An 18,578-nucleotide genomic window follows, 5' to 3' on the forward strand; every position below is an offset into this window, starting at 1 on the left:
ATCAGTAATATTCTTTGAAGTGTCAATGACATTCACTTTAATCAGTTAGTGTAATTTTTAAAACTCTGTAAAATTCATGTCTATAGTTGAAAAACTGGTGATCTAAGTACCACCTTGTGGTTCAGCTAGGGTCCGTGTCAGGGTCATCCAAGTCAGGTTCTGTTCGGCACAGGTCTTCCAGAGCTGTTTCTAAACCAGAAACAAAAGGATTAAGTTGTGATTGGCTTGATCCAAAGCATGAAGTTGAGAATTTATGATGCCAGCCACTTGTTTTCCCCCTGAGCAGTACCTCAGGGACTGCCTGCCTGCCCACTGACCCTTCTATTCTCCTCCCTTACCCTCCCCAACACCCCTAGCATCTGGTCACTTTTGGGCCCAGGCTTTGGTGTTGAATCAGAGCAAGGTGTGAAGGCAGGCAACAGATGTGAGTGCCAGATAGCTGGCTCAGGAATTTGTAGACATGGATGAAAATCCCGCAGGCCTCAGTGTTTGGGCATAGGAGGGGCTGGGCTGTTAAGCAACATTTTACAAAAGACAAATTGGAACCTGCAGGGCTACTGGGATAATAGATCATATCTTGGGTTACTATTGGAGGCACAGAAAGGCAAAGAGTGAGGTTCTTGTCCTAGAGGTCTCCCAGCTTCCTAGCTGGTGATGTGGTCACTCTTTTCCTCCCTTAGGCTTCCCAAGGACTGAGGATCTCTCTCAGGAGTGGCCAGTACCCAGCTTCACTCTCTCACCTTCATAGTTTGTCCTGTCAGGGAGGCCTCGAAGGAGGGCTTGGATACCAGGAATCACCTGGTCATATTGGTGCAGAACATCCATGCAGTGCACATGGAATAGTGTGTCTCTCTGGGACAAACTGTGCAATAACAACAAGGTGTCCCGGAGACACCGGACCATCTGCTTTCTCTGACCCATCTGTACAAGGCCTTCCAACCTTCGAATGGTCAGCCACTGTCTGTGTAACATCACTATGAGTGCTTTGACTACCTGGGAAACAAAATGAAGAACAGGTATTAGTACTATAGGATAACAGAGGACTTTTATTTAGGGGTTGGTTCTGAAGGGGAAGAGAATGCTTCCTGTAACTGATTTCATTTTAAATACTGTTTCAACAAATGAATCAATCAACAAGCATTTATTAAACACATACTATGTACTATATGCCTGTGATGTAAACAAAAGACAAAAAAGAAACAGTTCATACCTCAAAAAGCTTATAGTCTATGGGAGATGATTATACACACAGAAATGCATGTGTACATGTGTATGTATATGTATACACTATTATATACACACATATGTATAAATAAAATGTAGATACAAATATAAGGTAATTTTTTTGGTTTTTGAAGGGGGCACAGGAAAGGTTTCATGAAAAAGCTAATGCTTGAGCAGTGTTTTTGGTCCCCCCCCCTTTTTTGTTGGTGAGGCAGTCAGGGTTAAGTGACTTGCCCAAGGTCAAACAGTTAGTGTCAAGTTTCTAAGCCCGCATTTGAACTCAGGTCCTCCTGACTCCAAGGCTGGAGCTTTATACACTGTGCCACCTAACTGCCCCTTGAGCAGTGTTTTAAAGGAAACAAGGAATTCTAAGAGGCAGAGGGGAGGAGGGAGAGCATCCCCGGAATGGGAATAGCTAATACAAAGGCTCAGAAATAGGAGATGGGAATGTCTTGCAAAGAACAGCAAAAAGGGTAGTATGGCTGAATTGAAGAGTGCAAGATGGGGACTTAATGTACAATAAAGCCAGAAAAGTAAGCTCAGTCAAGTTGTGAAGGTTTTAAATGCCCCACAGAGGAGTTTCCATTGGATCCTTGGAGCAATAAGAAGTCACTGGAGTTCACTGAGTATGGCAATGATAGTTAGAATGGTGCTTCTGTTTATGGATACGGCTCAACCCAGCTGCCTGGTCTAAGCCACACTGAATAGGCAAGTTCCTACTTGTTGGAGGTTAATGAAGATTCAGAATTGAGACCACAAAAGGGCAAAAATTTGAAAAACTGAAAAGCATTTTTCTCTGTTATCAGTGGTTCTCAAACTTTTTGGTTTCAGGACCCTATTATACTTTTAAGAATCACTGATAACCCCTTTCCCCAAAAGACCTTTTGTTTACGTGTTATAGCAGCCAATATTTACCATATTAGAATTTAAAGCATCACAGTATTATTATGGAAACAGTTTTTGACCTCACAGATCCCCTGAAAGTATACTAGGGACCCCTTGGGGGCCCTGGCCCACACTTGGAGAACCAAAGCTCCAGAGGTATGTATACACACATGTGTGTCGAGGGTCACTGCATCACTGCTTGGGGGAGATCGCGATGTTGATAGCATGATTCAGGAGATCACTGTGTAACTGCTACGGGGGTGGCAGGGCTGCTGGGAAGTGTAGCCAAACATGAGTTGTACTGTAAAGCAGAATAAACCATTTTCGGGCACGTGGAGGAAGAAGGTTCTTCCTTCATAACAAGCCCTTGCTGCTGGTTCAGCAGAACACTCAGTATGCATTATTCTCCTTTCTGAAGAGGGCCAGCGCCATCAAGAGGTTTGGAGGAGGGATGTTAGGAATAGCAATGGACAAAATGTGGTTTTTGATTGCTATGGTAAACAAGGGGCAGAACTGACATGCCCCAGTACTGCCCTACCCATCCTCTCATTCCCTGGCCACTTACCTCCAGGCTGCACTGGCAGTCAGATCCTATGATGGAGATAGGAGAGTCAGGGCTCTGCATGATCTTGGCCAGGAACCACACTGTCTAGGACAAGAGAGCACAAGGACACAAGGTCCTACCACAAACTCTGCAGGCAGGAGCAGGACCCTTCTACAGTAACCAGGCTTCTTGGACTGCCCTCCACTTTGATTCAGCTAACTCAGCAACTGCTTACCTGGACAAAGGGAGGTACTCCCTGAGTACTAGTAGGTACTCAGAAGTATAGTCAATCCAAGCAAAAAGGAAGCCCACCTTTAGAGATACCCGCCAAGGTAAAGACCATCACTAGCACTCAAACATATACAAATGGGCTCAGGCTTCTACTTAACTGCTTCATGCAAATGGATTCTGTCTCCCAAACAGACTGTGACCTCTCTGACAGGGATTACTCCCCAACAATGCTTAGAACAGGGCTGGGCACTTGTGGCTGAACAAATGAAAGCCTCCTTCCCCTAGGACTGAAATGAAAGACTTTCTCCCCTGGGAACTCTTCAGCAAGTTCTTGAGTGGCTTCTGAAAAACCAACAAGTCCTGGTGTTTACCTCTTGTTCCAGCTGAAACCACTGTGTCTCCACAGCTGCTTTATCTGGCCTTGAAGTGATGTACATATACAGCAAGAGGAGAAGACAGGTTTCTGGAAAAAAAAAGTGTACATTTCTTTCACTAAGTAATCACCCCTTTGTTCCCTCAACCAGGATCAGGGCAGGTACAGCTGAAGATTTCAGACAGTTCTGCAGCTGAAATCTGGCATCTTGTGCGCCCCTCTTTCCTACTAAGACAGGCAGCACTCGTCCTGAGGGTAACAAACTCTCTAACTCTACCTAGTCTCATCACTGAGGCACTCAGGGTCTTCTTCTGACAGAACAGAGTAGTTCTGATAGACTGGAGAGGAGGGACAAAGAAGAGAAAGAAAAAACACTTATATAACACCTGCTATGTTCTAGCCACTGTACTAAGCTCTTTTTACAAATACTTTCTCATTTAATCCTCACAACACCCCTACCAGACCAGACAAGAGCTATTATTGCCCCCATTTTACAGCTGATGAAACTAATGCACACAGAGGTTAAACTTGCCCAGGGCTACATGGCCAGTAAATGTCTGAGGCTACATTTGAACTTAGGTTTCCTGACTCCAGGTCCAGGGCTCTATATATTGCACTACCAGCTTCGTGAGTACACAGTACTCTGCTTCTGCCACGATAGCCCCTACGTTTCCAGAAATGCATTTTTACCTGATTGCGAGCAGAGCTGAGGAGCTAACTTCTCATGGTCACCAAGCAGAGACAGAAGATGAACAGTCAGGAGGACCGCTGACAGATGGGCTCTTGAGGAAAGGCACTGGAGCAACCCGTGGCTGCTCAGTACACACTGGAACCTAGAACACACAGACAACCAAGGATGCTGCACCAATCAAAACCTCTGTGCTACAGGCCATGCCATAGTCTCCTCACTAGAGAATAAAAGAGCAGCTAGAGTCTCAGGATGCAGGCAGCTCAGGACCTATTCCCCAGCAGCCTTCCAGCCCCCAGAGAGGTAATTAGAGAGCAAATGAAATGTTTCCACGCCCTTTGTGCTCTCCATTCCCCCAGTGAGGGGGAACAGATCCCCTGATGCAAGGTATAACACAAAGAGCCTTAGCCTGGGATTTGGGAGTTTTTGTCCTACTTCTGTCACTATAACCCCTCTCTAGGACTGTCTCTTCTTCGAAAAACAATGTTGGACTAGATGATCTCTAAGGTCTCTTGCAACTTTGACATTACAATGTCAGAGTGAAATAAAGGACAAGCCAGACTATCTGTGGAAATGAGCACAGACACACAAAGATGCAGCCTTAGCCATCCTGGGCCCCCTGATGTTTTTTTCCCTGCTTGTACAAAACATTGTTGGCCTGTGCCCTGGCCTACTTCCAGACCACAGGCATGTGGAAGGTGTGGACCTAACAACAGATTGAGGCCCTTGAGGAACTACACATAAGAGGCATGCCCAAAGACAGTATGCCAACTTGGGGATTACTGGTGTGGTACAAGTCGCAGTGGTTTAAACAAAGCTAAAGGACAACTTTGGATGCTCCATTTCTAGATCCGCTGGGCTCTGGTACCAAAGCAGCCACCTGGGAGGGTTCCTTGGTTCTAAGTTACTGAAGATATAGCTCTGCTTTCCTACAGGCCACAAAGAGGATGAATCCAAAGGGGGCTGGTGAAATTTAGCTGCTTCAATGTGGAAGGAAAGCACCTGTGAGGCCAAAGGCTACGTGGTGACAACAGGGCTCCAGCTTTACTCCAAACACAAATCTCTGCCTCTACGTGGAAGGTAGAGTAGTAGTGGGCTTTCCAGTATTTATGTGATATAAGAATATGTACTGTATGTTTTAATACAGAGAATGTGGTATAACAGGGTATTTCTCATTAAGCAGTCACAACGTGGCAACTTACAAACGTTTTAGTTTCATGACTAGGGCATTTTAGGTTAACAGAAATAACAGGACAAACCCCTTACAGTTTTGACTCTGACCTGAAATTTGCTATACTGAATACTGGTACTACTTTAGATCTTTTTCTTACAGATTTTGGAAAGTGGTTTTTAGAGACCTTCAATGAGACATAAGTGGGCTGTTAATCATTCAACTATGTCCCAAAGAATATAAGTTAGAGCAATTCCCTTTTACATAACAGATCAGTTTGTGTTGCTGGAAGTCTAGAATTGCAGTGGGTCCTGTGAGACTGAACTAATCGCTATTATACAGGAAGGAAACTACCAGTGACAGTTCATTCTCATTGGCCTTTACTGAACTGCTGTTAAACTGAGGTACTTCAGACTCATATGATCTCAAAATGCTACAGCTAACCCAAGGGATCACTAATCCAATCCCTCATTGCACGGATGAGGCAACGCAAACCTAGAAATCCTAACATTTGCCAAAGATCACACAGTAATCTGACCCTGACTAATCCAGACGGGTAAAATAATACGCTATTTTAGCTGGATTCAACTGTACTGGAATTTTATACCTAAAGAAGTTCTGGAAAGGAAAATATTACAGAATCTCATCATAACACAGTACCATGTCCAGAATGACAGACAGAACAAGGATTAGTAACTTGACATGGACTTCTGGTAAACTAATTTATATTAGTTTAGGGATTGCTTAGGGATCAGCAACCTACCAACTACATCTAGACACAGACTCACATACTATGATGAATGCAGGATATCAAACATTGTTACTCTTTGCCAAGACACTGGAAATCGACATTTGTGTCTCAAGTTGGATTTTTCCTCTACAACTGTTTGTGTACTGTGGCATACAGCCCCCATCTTACCTGTCATAAAAGTAGAATTAAACAAAAGGTATCTCCTTTCCCACAGATAAGAATATTCCCTAGAAGGAAGCGTAATAGAACACTAGCCTTGAAATCAGAAGAACTAGGTTTGAGTCCAGATTCTACCACTTAATACCTGTATGACCATGGGCACATCACATATCACTTTCCTTCTCTGACGTTCAATTTTCTCATGTGCAAAACGGATAATAATAATCACACCATGTACGTACCTCCAGGGCCTTTTCAAGGATCAAATGATATGCCCTAAGTGCTTTGTGACTTCCAAAACTATGCTTCATAACTAAGCAAGTATGGATTAAATTAAGGACACAGAAGGAAGCTACTATTGATAGCATGTACTATTTGCAAAAAGTTCAGGGAAAAGGCTGAAGAGAAACTTTATTCCTATCTGCTTTTTACCTGGGTAATAAATCAAATGCACAGTTTTCAGCTAATTTCACCAAAACTTTAAGGCACTGGTTCAGGACTCTAACTTGTAGGTGACCTGTTGAAGCAGAGGAGAAAGACAACAAGTGAAGGAGCATCTTCAGCAATGGATGTTGGTTCTGGCTATTTACAGTCTCCTCTGGGTTCTCTGCTGGTTGTTCTTCCACCATAGGGTTTTCTGATGGCTTCCCATGACTCCTTCTGCACACAGGGTTCTTGTTCTCTCCTAAGGCAGGATCCTCTCCATCAGTGGCATCTCTTCTCCCTCCTACCGACAGTAATGTCTGAACAACAGCGCCACTGTAACACACCAGGTGCTGCAGAATGCCAAGTGCCACCACAGTGAACCCTTCCAGAGCTGACAAGGAATCCTCTGTGTTGGCCTCTACGCTGGTGCTCACTCGAGAGGAGCAGGCTGACGAGTCCCCAGAACTGTTCCTTTTCACTGTGGCCAAAGCCTGCAGAGTCTGGCAGTAGAGGTCAGTGTAATACCTCACAAGGGGGAGAAGGTGCACAGCCCCAGGGAGCTGGCAGAGCTGAGTGACCTGAGAGGGCCTCCTGTTCCCCTCAGTGAGGCCTTCATCAGATGGACCTTCATCCCTGGCAATTAGGTTTAGTCCCGTGATGGCTAGGCTCTGTGCTTCTCTCAGAGATGAGGCAGAGAATGAGCCTTCTCTAGAATATGTGGTCTGGATGCTTGACGTTCCTGATGAAGCACTAAGGAAAAGCACAAAAGAGGGCAGTCCGTGGTGAGATTGCCTATCGATGTGCTGTACAAAGCCGGCACTTGATAAGTGTTTGCTCTATGGTAGCGTATAACGCCGCACTGCATCATGATCCCAACCTGGAAGGAGGTAGTACATGCTGCAAGCGGGACAAATCACAGCCAAGAGGCCCCACGCACTTTTCTCTAAAGAACTTTTCATATCCACCCACCCAGAAAACACACGGGCCAGTAAGGACAGGGCCAGCTCTAGCTGCCCAGAAAGAATGTTCACCAGTTCCTTCCTGAGAAGAATTGCTCAGAAGCTATCCTCTTACCTGCCCAATCTTGGAGGCTGGAAAAAGCCAGCAGGGGCTTCAGGATGACTGCTCAGAAGATGACAGAGACCTAGAGATGCCTCTGGGGTCAAAGGCTGCTTCAGAAGCAAGTTTATTAAAACAGAACCTGCAGGAGATAAAGTAGGTTGGACTGATCTTGATGTGAAGCTTTTCCTAGGGCATCCAAAGGAAACTTTGAAGCTCACTTGAGACATCCCACAACTATGTCACATTGAAAAGCCCTGTGTTTCTTGTATGTTAGATGTTTGAGATTCCTGTATACATCTGCTTGGAGAAATTTAACCAAAAAGGCCTCTGCTATTGCTGTTCATTTCCCATTTTATAAAGTATGTTTAAAGGACTGATCAGTGTCTGGCTTAAGTGACTCATCATCACCTCCTACTGAACCTCAGTTTCCAGGCAAGTTGGAGAAGGAAGAAAATCCTGTTGTGAGCTGCCCTTCCTCCCCACCAACCTTCCCCCTACTCCACCAAATGGGAACTATCTCTTTGCACATCATGGAATTTTCTGTGGGGCTGCCTGGAACACCCTGAGAAAGGGATGCCTTAAGAAAAGCACTCTTACAAAAATATACATAGCAGCTCTTTTTGTGGTGGCAAAGAATTGGAAATTGAGAGGATGCCCATCAATTGGGGAATGGCTGAGCAAGTTGTGGTACATGAGTGTAATGGAATACTATTGTGCTATAAGAAATGATGAACAGGCTGACTTCAGAAAAACCTGGAAAGACTTGTACGGTCTGATGCTGAGTGAAGTGAGCAGAATCAGGAGAACGTTGTACACAATAACAGCCATGTTGTGCAATGACTAAGAATGTTAAACTGAACCCTTCTTAGCATTACGAAGATCTAAGATATCTCCAGAGGCCTCGGGATGGAAAATGCTGTCCACATCCAAAGAAAGAACTATGGAAGTCGAATTGCTCTAACTTATTTTTACCTTCTGTTGAGTTTTGTTTCATCTTTCTGATGGTTCCTCCTATTGGTTTTAATTTTTACTTACAACTTCACTAATGTGAAAATATGTTTAATGGATATGTAAATGTAAAGCCTATGTCAGATTGTGCGCCGTCTTGGGGAGGGTGGGGGGGAGAAAAAGGGAGAAAAATTTTCAACTCAAAAGCATATGGAAAAAAAATTTTTTTTAAAAATTAAAATAAAATAAAATTAAAATAAAAAAAAAAGAAAAGAAAAGCAGTCTTAGCTATGGTATCCAGTGTCTTAGACTACTAACTTCAGTACCTTGAGTGTTTAGTCGCTGAATACAACTGGAAGTAAGATTTCTTTGTGTCTTCTCCTGTTTTACAGACTCATTTCCCAAATTGTGGTTTTTATCGTCTGAAACAAGAAGTACAAGTTGTGAGCTGTGTACAAAAGATATGACTGCCCAGAAACTCTTGGCTCAATGTACATGTGATGACTGCCTTGGAGAAAGGTAGTAAGCAACTTAATCAATCAGTCCCATTAAACTCTGGACATCCCACTGTAGGCAAACCCAAAGCCAGAATGAAACAAGAACTAAGCCTTCTAGAAAAACTTTAATACCTTCAGCTCCAGAATTAAAAAAAGAAAATTCACTGCCTGTAATGGAGAAGAAAATAAAATTTGTCTTTTCTTTTTAACTGAACTATGATAAACACTAAATTGAAGCTAACTGCTTTTTGTGAGTTAGGTGCCAAAAGTATGAGGAGGACACAGGAAGCTTTTCAGAAATAAAGATGTTGTAGAGAAGGAAAACAAAGATTCTGTATCATAACTAAGTTAAGAGAATGGAAAGAAAGACATTTTAAAATGTACTTAAATTACATTTAATCCACAGTTCTTCATCTCCTGGTCACAAAGGGTTGATAGGAAATAGACTAGATGGTGGCCTCAAAATGAAACCCTACACTGCCAGCTTGTTTCTCAGAAGAAAAGAGCAGCATCCCTTCAAATCTTGACTGAGAGAACCAAAACACAACGGTGCCTTTTGTGAATCAGAACAAAGTTGCTGCATATTGTCCCTCTCCCTTATACACCATGGCCTATCAGTCACCAAGTCCTGTTGATGCTTACCTCTCCACTTTTTCTCATACCTGCTCCCACCTCTCCTCTCCCATCACCCAAAACAGCCCCTCATTACCACCTGCCTGGAATACTGTACTAGCCTGCTAATAGATATTCCCACCCCTACTCTTCCTCCTCTAAATCCATCCTTTATACCAGTGTCAAATTAATCTTCCTTATGTACAGATCTGCTATTATTTCTTTACTTAAAACCCTCCAATGATTCCCTAATGATCAACAAAAAAAGGTCCAACATCTCAGCCTGGCATTCAAGGTCTTCCACGAGACGCCTTTCTAATCTTATCTCACAATACTCCCTTCCATACATGCTACAATTTTAATTGAATTTTTTCCTCACACATAGCCTATGATCTCTCATCTCCATGTCTTTGCTTACCCTGTTCCTCTTTTTTCCCAGTCTGTCTTTTGAAATCTTAGCCTTTCTTCAATGTCTAGTTCAAATGTCCCCTACTTCTAGAAGCCATCTCCATATTCAAGCCTGAAATTTTTCCTTCCTCTGACCTCACACAGCATTATGTACCCTTTTATATCCACTTCTGCACTAGTTATTTTGCATTTATTGCACAGTATTGCATGTATGTGTTGTAGCCTCCTATGAGGAATGCAGACAACATGAGGTCAGTGATCCTATTTTAATAATCTTTGTATATTTCTTCCAGAAGCTGGAACCTAGTAGGCACTTAATAATTGGTTACTGAATGAAAGAATGAATGAAAACCAACTGTGTATCCGGAATGTTTGGTGGTGCTTACCTTCTCTGTAGGATAAGCCAAGACATGGGGCTGTGTTGATGGTTGACAGGAATGGGGAGGGGATGTGTTGGCACTGAAGGATTCCTTTGTAGGAAAAGATGATTTTCCTATTTGTGGAGAGCAAGCTTCTGGCTTTATAACTCTGGAAGGACTTTTCCTAGGACTAGAAAAAGTTAAATCAAATTTAATAATAATGATTCTACTGAAATCTGTTAAAAATATTTAGTAACAAAAATTTTCAAAAGTCTTGCTAGAAAACTCCATATTAAGATGTTTTTTCTCCTTGCCAAATTCAGTATAAGGTTTTATTATATTTGTCCCACTCTTCGACTGAAATTTTGCACTTGCAAAGTGCAAGACATTTCCTATTTACCTGGAAATGAAAGTAGACTGGGCCCTTCTAATTAAGTAAGAATATCAGCCATATTTATTACTTAGTTTCATCAAACCATCTTTTCTCTATAGAGAAGTCATTACCTTAAGTATTTAAGGACTGAGACACAAGACTTAAGAAAAAGGAGGTAAAGATAACGTGGAGAGGATATGTACAGCGTCTGCTACCCTGAAGCATAAGGGAAATTTAGGAAGTTTTTCTGTAAATCTCAATTTAAGGCCAAGAATAGTTTTGTTTTGTTTTCCCCAATGCACAGAAGCCTAAACTTCAGCTCCTAGGTCAGAAAATGAGGGATTATGACAACTCTTAACGAACTTGTGGAAGGAGGGTTATGAACCTGCTGCAGAGACAAAGCCCTGAGCCTTTCAGCTTTTTCACTTGAACTACCCATGTGCTCCCCAGATGCTAATTGAGAAAGGTGCTCATACCATGCTCATTTGAGCAAACGTATGTCCTTCAGGTACCAATAAGTCCAATGCCAGAAAAATACTTTTGGCAACAGTATTCAAATTCCAAGGATGACAGAGTCCCATTTTTTCAGGATAAGTCCCTACTTTTTTTATATACATAGGGTTAATTTAGAAAATAAGAAAGAAAAACAGGCACTTACAACCAAAAGGAATGGAGAACGTTGTCAGAAAGAAGTGAGTGCCAAGACAACAGATGAGAATAGATACTCTGAGTAGCTAGGTCTGAGTCACTGGCTTAGATTTGAATTTCTATTCTTTAAAAAACATTTAAATAGTCAAAAAATGTTTGAAGAACAAATCATTCTAGTTTAAGCAAATTTAATTTTGTGACATTATGCCTACTTAAAGTATGGCGAAACCTGGACACCTCTGAGGTGCTAGGTCCTTCCAATGTGAAATCAAGGCTCCTGACTAGGAGTTATGACCTGGGGTTCGGAAATCTTCCCAAAGTCTGTGTCTTTTCCAAAAAAGGGCTGTTAATGACCTTCACTCAGGACTCTCCGGCTGATTTTTACTAAAAAAGGCCAGAGGTACCTTCTTCTTTCTCTCTGCAGGACAGACTGTACCTGACATGGGAGATGGACAGAGTGGTGGCGGCTTTACTGGCTTTTCCGCTGTTCTGCAGCTTGGTCCTCAATTCATTCATCTCGGCGTCTTTAAACTGAAGTTCTGACTGCAGCGACTGGAGCTAGAAGGCAAGAGACAGTCTATCCATTCAACAAATATTCTTCAAACACCTACTAGGTACAATACAGTATGTTAGGGAACGCAAAGACATAAATGAAAACATGTTGTGGATGAGCAGGTTCGTGTGTCTAGACCATCTTTAATACTGACCTAAAGATTTCACATCTTGAACTAGAAAAGGGAAACCAATAAAAAACAAGGAAAGGAAATTGCTGTAAGGCAGCTAATCACATCGAATGATCTCAAGTTCTAGCCTTGTTTCTGAATCTGGGCAAGAATTAATACATTATAGATCACCTCATTTATATAAAAAAGTGATTTCCAAAGCCTCCTTGATATGTATAGCCCAAATATCTAGAGTCTACATGCAGTGCATAGGGCTATGGGTCCATTTCGTTGGTGGCTTAAATGAAATGGGGTAGCTCAACCGCAATTGTAGGAGTTTGAAACTGTTGATAAAACTAAGGGTCTGTGTATCAGCTAAGTTCTGTGTACAGAGGACAACTAAAATGTAGGAAATCATTCCATCAGGAAGTCCTCTGTGTTAACTTTACTGGTGTGAAGTGCCCTTCAGGAAGCCCTAAACCTGGAATTTTATATGCTCAATGTGATTTTAACAAAAAATCAGAAAAAGCCACAAGAGCGCAACCAGAGATTTTAAACTGAGTTCAGCAGGGCACTGTCATGGGATGGAAATAATATTAGATTTGGACCCAGGAGAGATGGGTTCTGACATTTATTAGCTATGTGATCATGGGCAAGTCTCTTAGCTTCCCTGCACCTCATCTGTAAAATGGACGTAATGATGGAGAGATGATAGACTCAAAATGCAGAATGACACATACTTTGGATTTGGTCAGTGAATGAATTAGCTTTATTTGACTGCATATTTGTTACAAAAGTTTATTTTGTTGTTATTTAATGGGGATGGGGTGGACAGGAGAGAAAGGAGGGGGAGAGGAAGGCAAAGAATAAATGCTTGTTAATTAATATAGTAGGGAAAAAATGAACATTGTTCTTAAATTTTTATGGATCAGTGTAATATCCAGGAGTTTGTGGCCAGTATTTTTTCTGTAATGATGCTCTGGGCCTAGTATACCTTATTTGTTAAATAATCAAAGATATTTTGGTGTTTGTAATAAGAAGATTTGTTGTGTTAGTGATAGTGAGTTTCTAGTGTATTATTTTGGCCACTTAGTTGCATTTTTCTAGGTATTCAGTAGGTGCTAAATCTCTGAAAACTGCAATGACATGTTGTACTGTTTCTACAATTTCCTTGTAATGCCTAAATCAATAATAAGTCTGCGTGTCTTTTTGTAACTTCTGTAACCAATGATCTGATCCTGAAGTGCTATCACAAACTCCTCTGTTTCTATAAACAAATATGGATGACTTAGCCATTTGTTTGATGTTTCTTGGTCAACATATTGAGTTAATGTGGATGATGCCTGTAGAAAGCCTTTGGATTCTACTTGTCTAAGTCATTTCATTGGCTCCATCTGACTAGTCTCAGTTTCATTTGACAAATTCAGTGTTGAATACCAATTTCTCATCAATTTAATTCAATAAACATTTTTTAAGTGTCCTCTATGTGCCTGGTACTATGTTGAATTCTGGAGACACAAGAAAAAGAAAGACAGTTCCTACCCTCAAAAAGTTTACAGTCTAACTGGGGAAGACAATACATATTTGATCTAAATGCTAATGCTCCTTCAATAAAATGATAGAACTCTGGGAGGACTTTAAGCAAAAGGGCTATTTTGATAGAGTAAAGCTGACATCAGAAACAAAGGTAATGGACAGCAAATTACCTTTTTGGAGAATTCTTTTTCTTTGTCATTCAGGGCCTGAATTTTTTCCTGTTCAAGAAGGAAATGTGACCGTTTCTTTTCTTCTAGATTGGACTCTGTGTGATGTAATGAGTCTCGTAAGATTTTAATTTCTCCATTTTTAATGAGGATTTCCTCTTGCATTGCTTTCATCTGTAAATCCCAAATTAATCTTATGAGAAAATATCATCCGAGGAAAAGAGACATATATACTTAAAAGCTATATGTAATTATGATCTCCGGTTAAGGAGAGAGAAGAGTATACATATAAAAATACAACTACATACATATGCTAGCACAAACTAAGGAAGCAGCTAGATGGCTCAGTGGATAGAGTGCTAGGCTTGGAGTCAGGAAGACCTGAGTTCAAATTCAGCCTCATACATTCACTAGCCATGTGACCCTCGGTTGCCTTAATCCACTGGAGAAGGAAATAGCAAACCCCTCCAGTATCTTTACCAAGAAAACCCCATATGGGATCATGAAGAGGTAGACATGAGTGAACAACAGCACACACCAAATGTTGATGCAATGCTTAGGGTGCCATAAACTGTGAAAATCCTGTTGAAATGAAAAGCTTTGAAGTCACTCAGAGAGCTCAGCTTCTCTAAGTCAGAAGATCGACACGAAAGGTTAGAATTGATGGGTAAGATGGTAGAGAAAGGTTGTTCAGTCTACTTTATCCCTTAAATGAAGACAAAGTTCTGAACAGGCTTAACCAATGAGCCTGTGTCCATTTTCATTAGTCAAATCAAAGAAAGACAACATGATGGAAAAGAGTACTGGAATTGAAGCTAAAAGACTCAGGGTCTACTATATGCTCTCAAGCAAGTCATTTTATCTTTCAGAGCTTCAGTTCCCTCATCTGTAAAATGGGATTAAGAATCCTTCTATTACCTATTCTATAGGGTCTTTGTGAAGAGAGAATTTTGTAAACCTTAAGACCATATACAAATGTGAGCTACTATTATTACTGAATTGGCTTCACAGTAACAGGACAGGAAATAAATCAAAAAGCATTTTTGTGTTTACTGTGTGCCAGGTACTATGTTAAACACTGGGGATACAAAGAAAAAGCAAAAACAGTTCCTCAAGGAATTTATATTCTACTGAGGAGACAGCATGTCCATATACAGGTATATACAAAATATATTACAAGGTACATTTAGATGGGAGACACTAGCAGCACAGGACCAGGAAAACACTCCTATAGAAGTGGCATTTGGGGGGCAGCTAGGTCGTGTAGTGGATAAAGTACCAGCCCTGGAGTCAGGAGGACCTGAGTTCAAATCTAGCCTCAGATAGCTGTGTGACCCTAGGCAAATCACTTAACCCCACTGCCTAACCAAAAAAAAAAAGTGGCATTTGAAGTGAGTCTTAAAGAAAGCCAGGGATTTTAAGGTATGGAAGTGAGTAGAGAATACATTCTAATCAAAGGAACAAGGAGAGGAACAGTAAGTAGGCTAGTATGACTAGACTGAACAGTTGGAGAAATATGAAGACTAAAAAGATAAGAAGGGGCCAGGTTGAGAAGTACTTTACATATTAAATGAAGGAGTGTATATATTTGATCCTAGAGGCTAAAGAAGCCACTAGATTTTATTGAATGGTGTTGGGGGGGGGGTACAAGGGGGTAGTGTGTGGTCCAATCTGCACTACTAAGGAGTAAAGAACACTGTGCATCACTTACCTTTTCCTTTAGTTTTTCATGTTGTGCTTTAAGTTTTTCAAATTCAGAAACATCTTTAGCTGGAATCTTTTCTCTGCTTTTCTCTGAAAGATTTTTACTTCTGGACAATCCATCTTGTTCAGGAAACTTAGGGATTCCTGCCAGCAAGAATTTACTTACATTATGTCTGAATCCAGATATGCTGACGAGAATCATTTGTCACTATGAATAACCTGCAGGAACCCCCAGCTTAAGAGAACACTCAATTTACAAATGATCCCATATATTAAGTTCCCCTATACCACATCTATTTTCCTGAGCTCCCACTCTGCTGTCTCAAGGAGTCAGTGCCCTTGAAGCTCCAGCTCCAATAAAACCAAGTGGTGGTTTGATTTTGTGGTACCATTATTATTACGTATTAGGCTTTGGTGAGATGATATGGATACCTAATCACCTCCCTAGAACCTGAGACAGTGTTTAGAGGAAGCTGTTGATTACTTGAAACACAAGCTTTTGAAATACAACCCATTCCCAACTTGCAAACTGCCTGTGTGAGATGAGAGGGGTCAGGAAGGTGAGTAAACCTGTAGAAACATGCTTAACTTTATTCCAAAGTCAAACTTATCGTGCTGCCTATTTTCCAGACTCTGATTTAAGAGTGTTTTCACATCAGAAAAAGGATGAATCATTTCAGCCTGTCCATTAATACTGATATCACTGAAGCATATCTAGTCCCAGAAAGAGAGTGAGGTAGAGTATGCTAGCAGTCAGAGAGACTTGTGTTCATATCCTGATTCTCATAACTAGCTGCGTTACTATTGGCAAGTCAATCAAACACTCTGGACTTAGGCTTTTTCACCTGTGAAATGGGAATAATACCTGTAGTACCTACCTAACAGGGTTGCATAAGGACCAAATGATATAATGAATGCATAGCACCTTGAAAACTTAAAAAACTATATAGAAATGAGCTATTATTAGAATTATTGATTTTCCATTCCCCAACATCAAATTCCATGTACATACCAAGGGAATATTTTACTGTGCTGTCATTTTTGGAGAGCTCCAAATGCCCCACACTTTGACTACAGCTTCTAGCAGTTGAGGGAGAAGAGGACCTTGAGGCAGAATTTGTGTTCAGTGGGACCTTGCAGTCTAAATCTCGAGTCAAGGCTTGGGATGCAATGATATCAATTTCCTCCAGATCATCTGCTGTAAACTCTTCATTATATCCAAAGGAATCTTCTGTCTCCTTGAAATCAGTAACATCAAAGCTCTTGGACCTTTTATTAGGTGGAGAAATCCCTGGAGGGTCCTCCCTGTTATCTCTGCCATGGTGTGGGCGCAGGCCATGTAACTGCGCAGTGGTCCTCTTCTTGCCCCCCAGGAAACGGTTCCCTGAGTTCCCTGCCATTGTTGTTCTTCTGGAGAAATGGCTTGACACCCAGAAGATTCCTGGGTGGGAAGATGTGGGACTGGCTGGAGGGAAAAGTGGTATAAATGTGATGGGTTGCGAAAAAGGAAGAAGAGAGGTTGGATCATCTTAGGGCATCCTACCTTCTGTCACATCTCAACAAGAGTCACTCATTCTTCCAGTCATCCCCTATCTATGCCCTCCCATCGTTACCTCCCTTCCCCCATTCCTCCCCAGGTCCTCTCCTCACCCCTCCCCCACCAGTCCTCTCACCACCTCCCCTGACACCCCTTCCCGCACCTGCCCTCTCTCCACCCTCTTCCACCTGTAGTCTCCTCATCCCTCCCTTCCGGCCACTCCTCCCCTACCTCTCTCCCCATCCCGGTACACGAGACCGCTCTCGGACTCGAGCCGGCCACTCACCTCAGTTCTGCTGCCGCCGCTACCATCCCTTGTCAATCATCGCGTACGACCCGCCTCCCAACCATATAGACCAATCAGGCCCCAGGCTCCGGGCGGGAGGTTGAGCTCCCGGCAGGCCCGGGGATCAGGCGCTTCCGATTGGCGAAACAGCGTCGCCGGCGGCCGTGTCCCGAGCGCGCGATGATGACGTAAGAATGTTGGGAAAAGGGGTGCAGTGTCTGGGCTGGCTTGAGGTACCTGGCAGAAGGAAGCTTGGGAGCTATGGCGGTGAAAGCCGCGGCGGGAAGGATTGTGGGAAATAGAAGGGATTGAGGGTGGGGGGGACAGACGTCCGGAGGGAGAGGTGGGCGGTGCTGAGTCCAGCAGAGCTCTGTGGAGTCGATGCAAATGGTGCTCTTTCCGGGTCTTTGAGCTTCTCCAGAGACCTAGCAGGGAGTGGAGGGCGGAGGCGGAGGACAGAGCTGGCTGTGCTCCCAGAAACGTCATCTCTCCCGGGGACTCCAAATCCATAAGGCCCCTCTTCATTCGTTTGGATGTAGCCTCGCCCCCACGCCAAGTACGGAGAGCGGAACTGCGGCCCGAGGGAGGGCCTCCGAGAGTAGGCCGGGCGCCTCGGGCCTCTGATCGCTGCACTGTCCCCTTTGGGCCAAGCACTAGTTCCGTAACTTCATGCATTCATTCATTCACGCATTCATTCATTCATTCACGCTTTCATAGTTCCCACTGGGGACGAATATAGGAGGAAAAGCAGCGTGGACCGTGGTCCTTCAGGAAAGTTTTTGATCTCTTGGGATGTGGTCCTCCCGAGGCCGTGTGGGAAGGGAGGGACCTATTTTGGCCACCGGTAAGACTTGAGAGCTCCAGTCCAGCCTTCCCAGCACTGGCAGATCTAGTTACTTAACCTTTCATTGCCCCCAGGGCGACTCTAGAATGAACAGGGGAGGAGGGAGTCATCTTTGGCAGCTCCCCACAGTATACAGTAGATGAATTTACAAATCCCAATTTCCTCTCATCCCTCCCCAAAAAGTCAAATACTGAATGTCTGCCTGTGGTGCTCTCTGAGTATGACAATCCCTTGCCCACGTGGAACTTTCTATCCAGTTGGGGATAAATGACAAATAATGCAAAACAGTATACCAAGATTTCTTGAGGTAGGTGAACTTTTTTTTTGAAAAATATTTTTCCCAATTACATGCAAAAACATTTTTAACATTTATTTTTTAAGATATTGAGTTACAAATTCTCTGCCTTCCTTTCCCTACTCCTCCCTGAAACGGTAAGCAATTTGATGTAGGTTATACATGTGCAATCATGCAAAACATCTCCC

The 18,578-nt window shown here is 42.6% G+C and overlaps 2 protein-coding genes across 2 annotated transcripts in view; one reads left to right on the plus strand and one right to left on the minus strand.

The window, feature by feature from the left end:
- SHISA5 (shisa family member 5) overlaps positions 1-8,937 on the plus strand; it is a 60,010-nt gene extending 51,073 nt beyond the window's left edge. Inside the window, exon 7 of the mRNA XM_078152468.1 lies at positions 8,855-8,937. Coding sequence (XP_078008594.1) covers position 8,855 — 1 coding nt within the window. The 3' untranslated portion in view covers positions 8,856-8,937. The remainder of the gene's footprint in view (positions 1-8,854) is intronic.
- On the minus strand, positions 11-17,818 carry ATRIP (ATR interacting protein). The gene is made up of 14 exons (XM_020999233.2): positions 17,252-17,818; positions 16,441-16,893; positions 15,436-15,572; positions 13,728-13,898; positions 11,796-11,917; positions 10,397-10,528; positions 8,789-8,910; positions 7,527-7,653; positions 6,459-7,202; positions 3,948-4,090; positions 3,256-3,347; positions 2,675-2,758; positions 741-993; positions 11-189 (listed from the first exon to the last, which is right to left on the minus strand). Exons 2-14 carry the CDS (start codon positions 16,826-16,828, stop codon positions 122-124), a joined length of 2,583 nt encoding a protein of 860 aa, XP_020854892.1. The 5' UTR covers positions 16,829-16,893; positions 17,252-17,818; the 3' UTR covers positions 11-121.
- Positions 17,819-18,578: the final 760 nt, after the last annotated feature.

Source organism: Phascolarctos cinereus, unplaced genomic scaffold, assembly GCF_003287225.1.
Source record: "Phascolarctos cinereus isolate Bilbo 61053 unplaced genomic scaffold, phaCin_HiC Scaffold_4;HRSCAF=312, whole genome shotgun sequence".
NCBI lineage: Eukaryota > Metazoa > Chordata > Mammalia > Diprotodontia > Phascolarctidae > Phascolarctos > Phascolarctos cinereus.

What these genes read in the sequence shown, in the direction of transcription:
- ATRIP (XM_020999233.2), bottom strand. Translation starts at nt 16,828, where the DNA reads ATGGCAGGGAACTCAGGGAACCGTTTCCTGGGGGGCAAGAAGAGGACC. An exon ending in TCAGCGACTAAACACTCAAG is followed by an intron (nt 7,654 to 8,788) that starts GTACTGAAGTTA and finishes TATCTCCTGCAG; the next exon opens with GTTCTGTTTTAATAAACTTG. An exon ending in CAGCCTCCAAGATTGGGCAG is followed by an intron (nt 7,203 to 7,526) that starts GTAAGAGGATAG and finishes GCTTTTCCTTAG; the next exon opens with TGCTTCATCAGGAACGTCAA.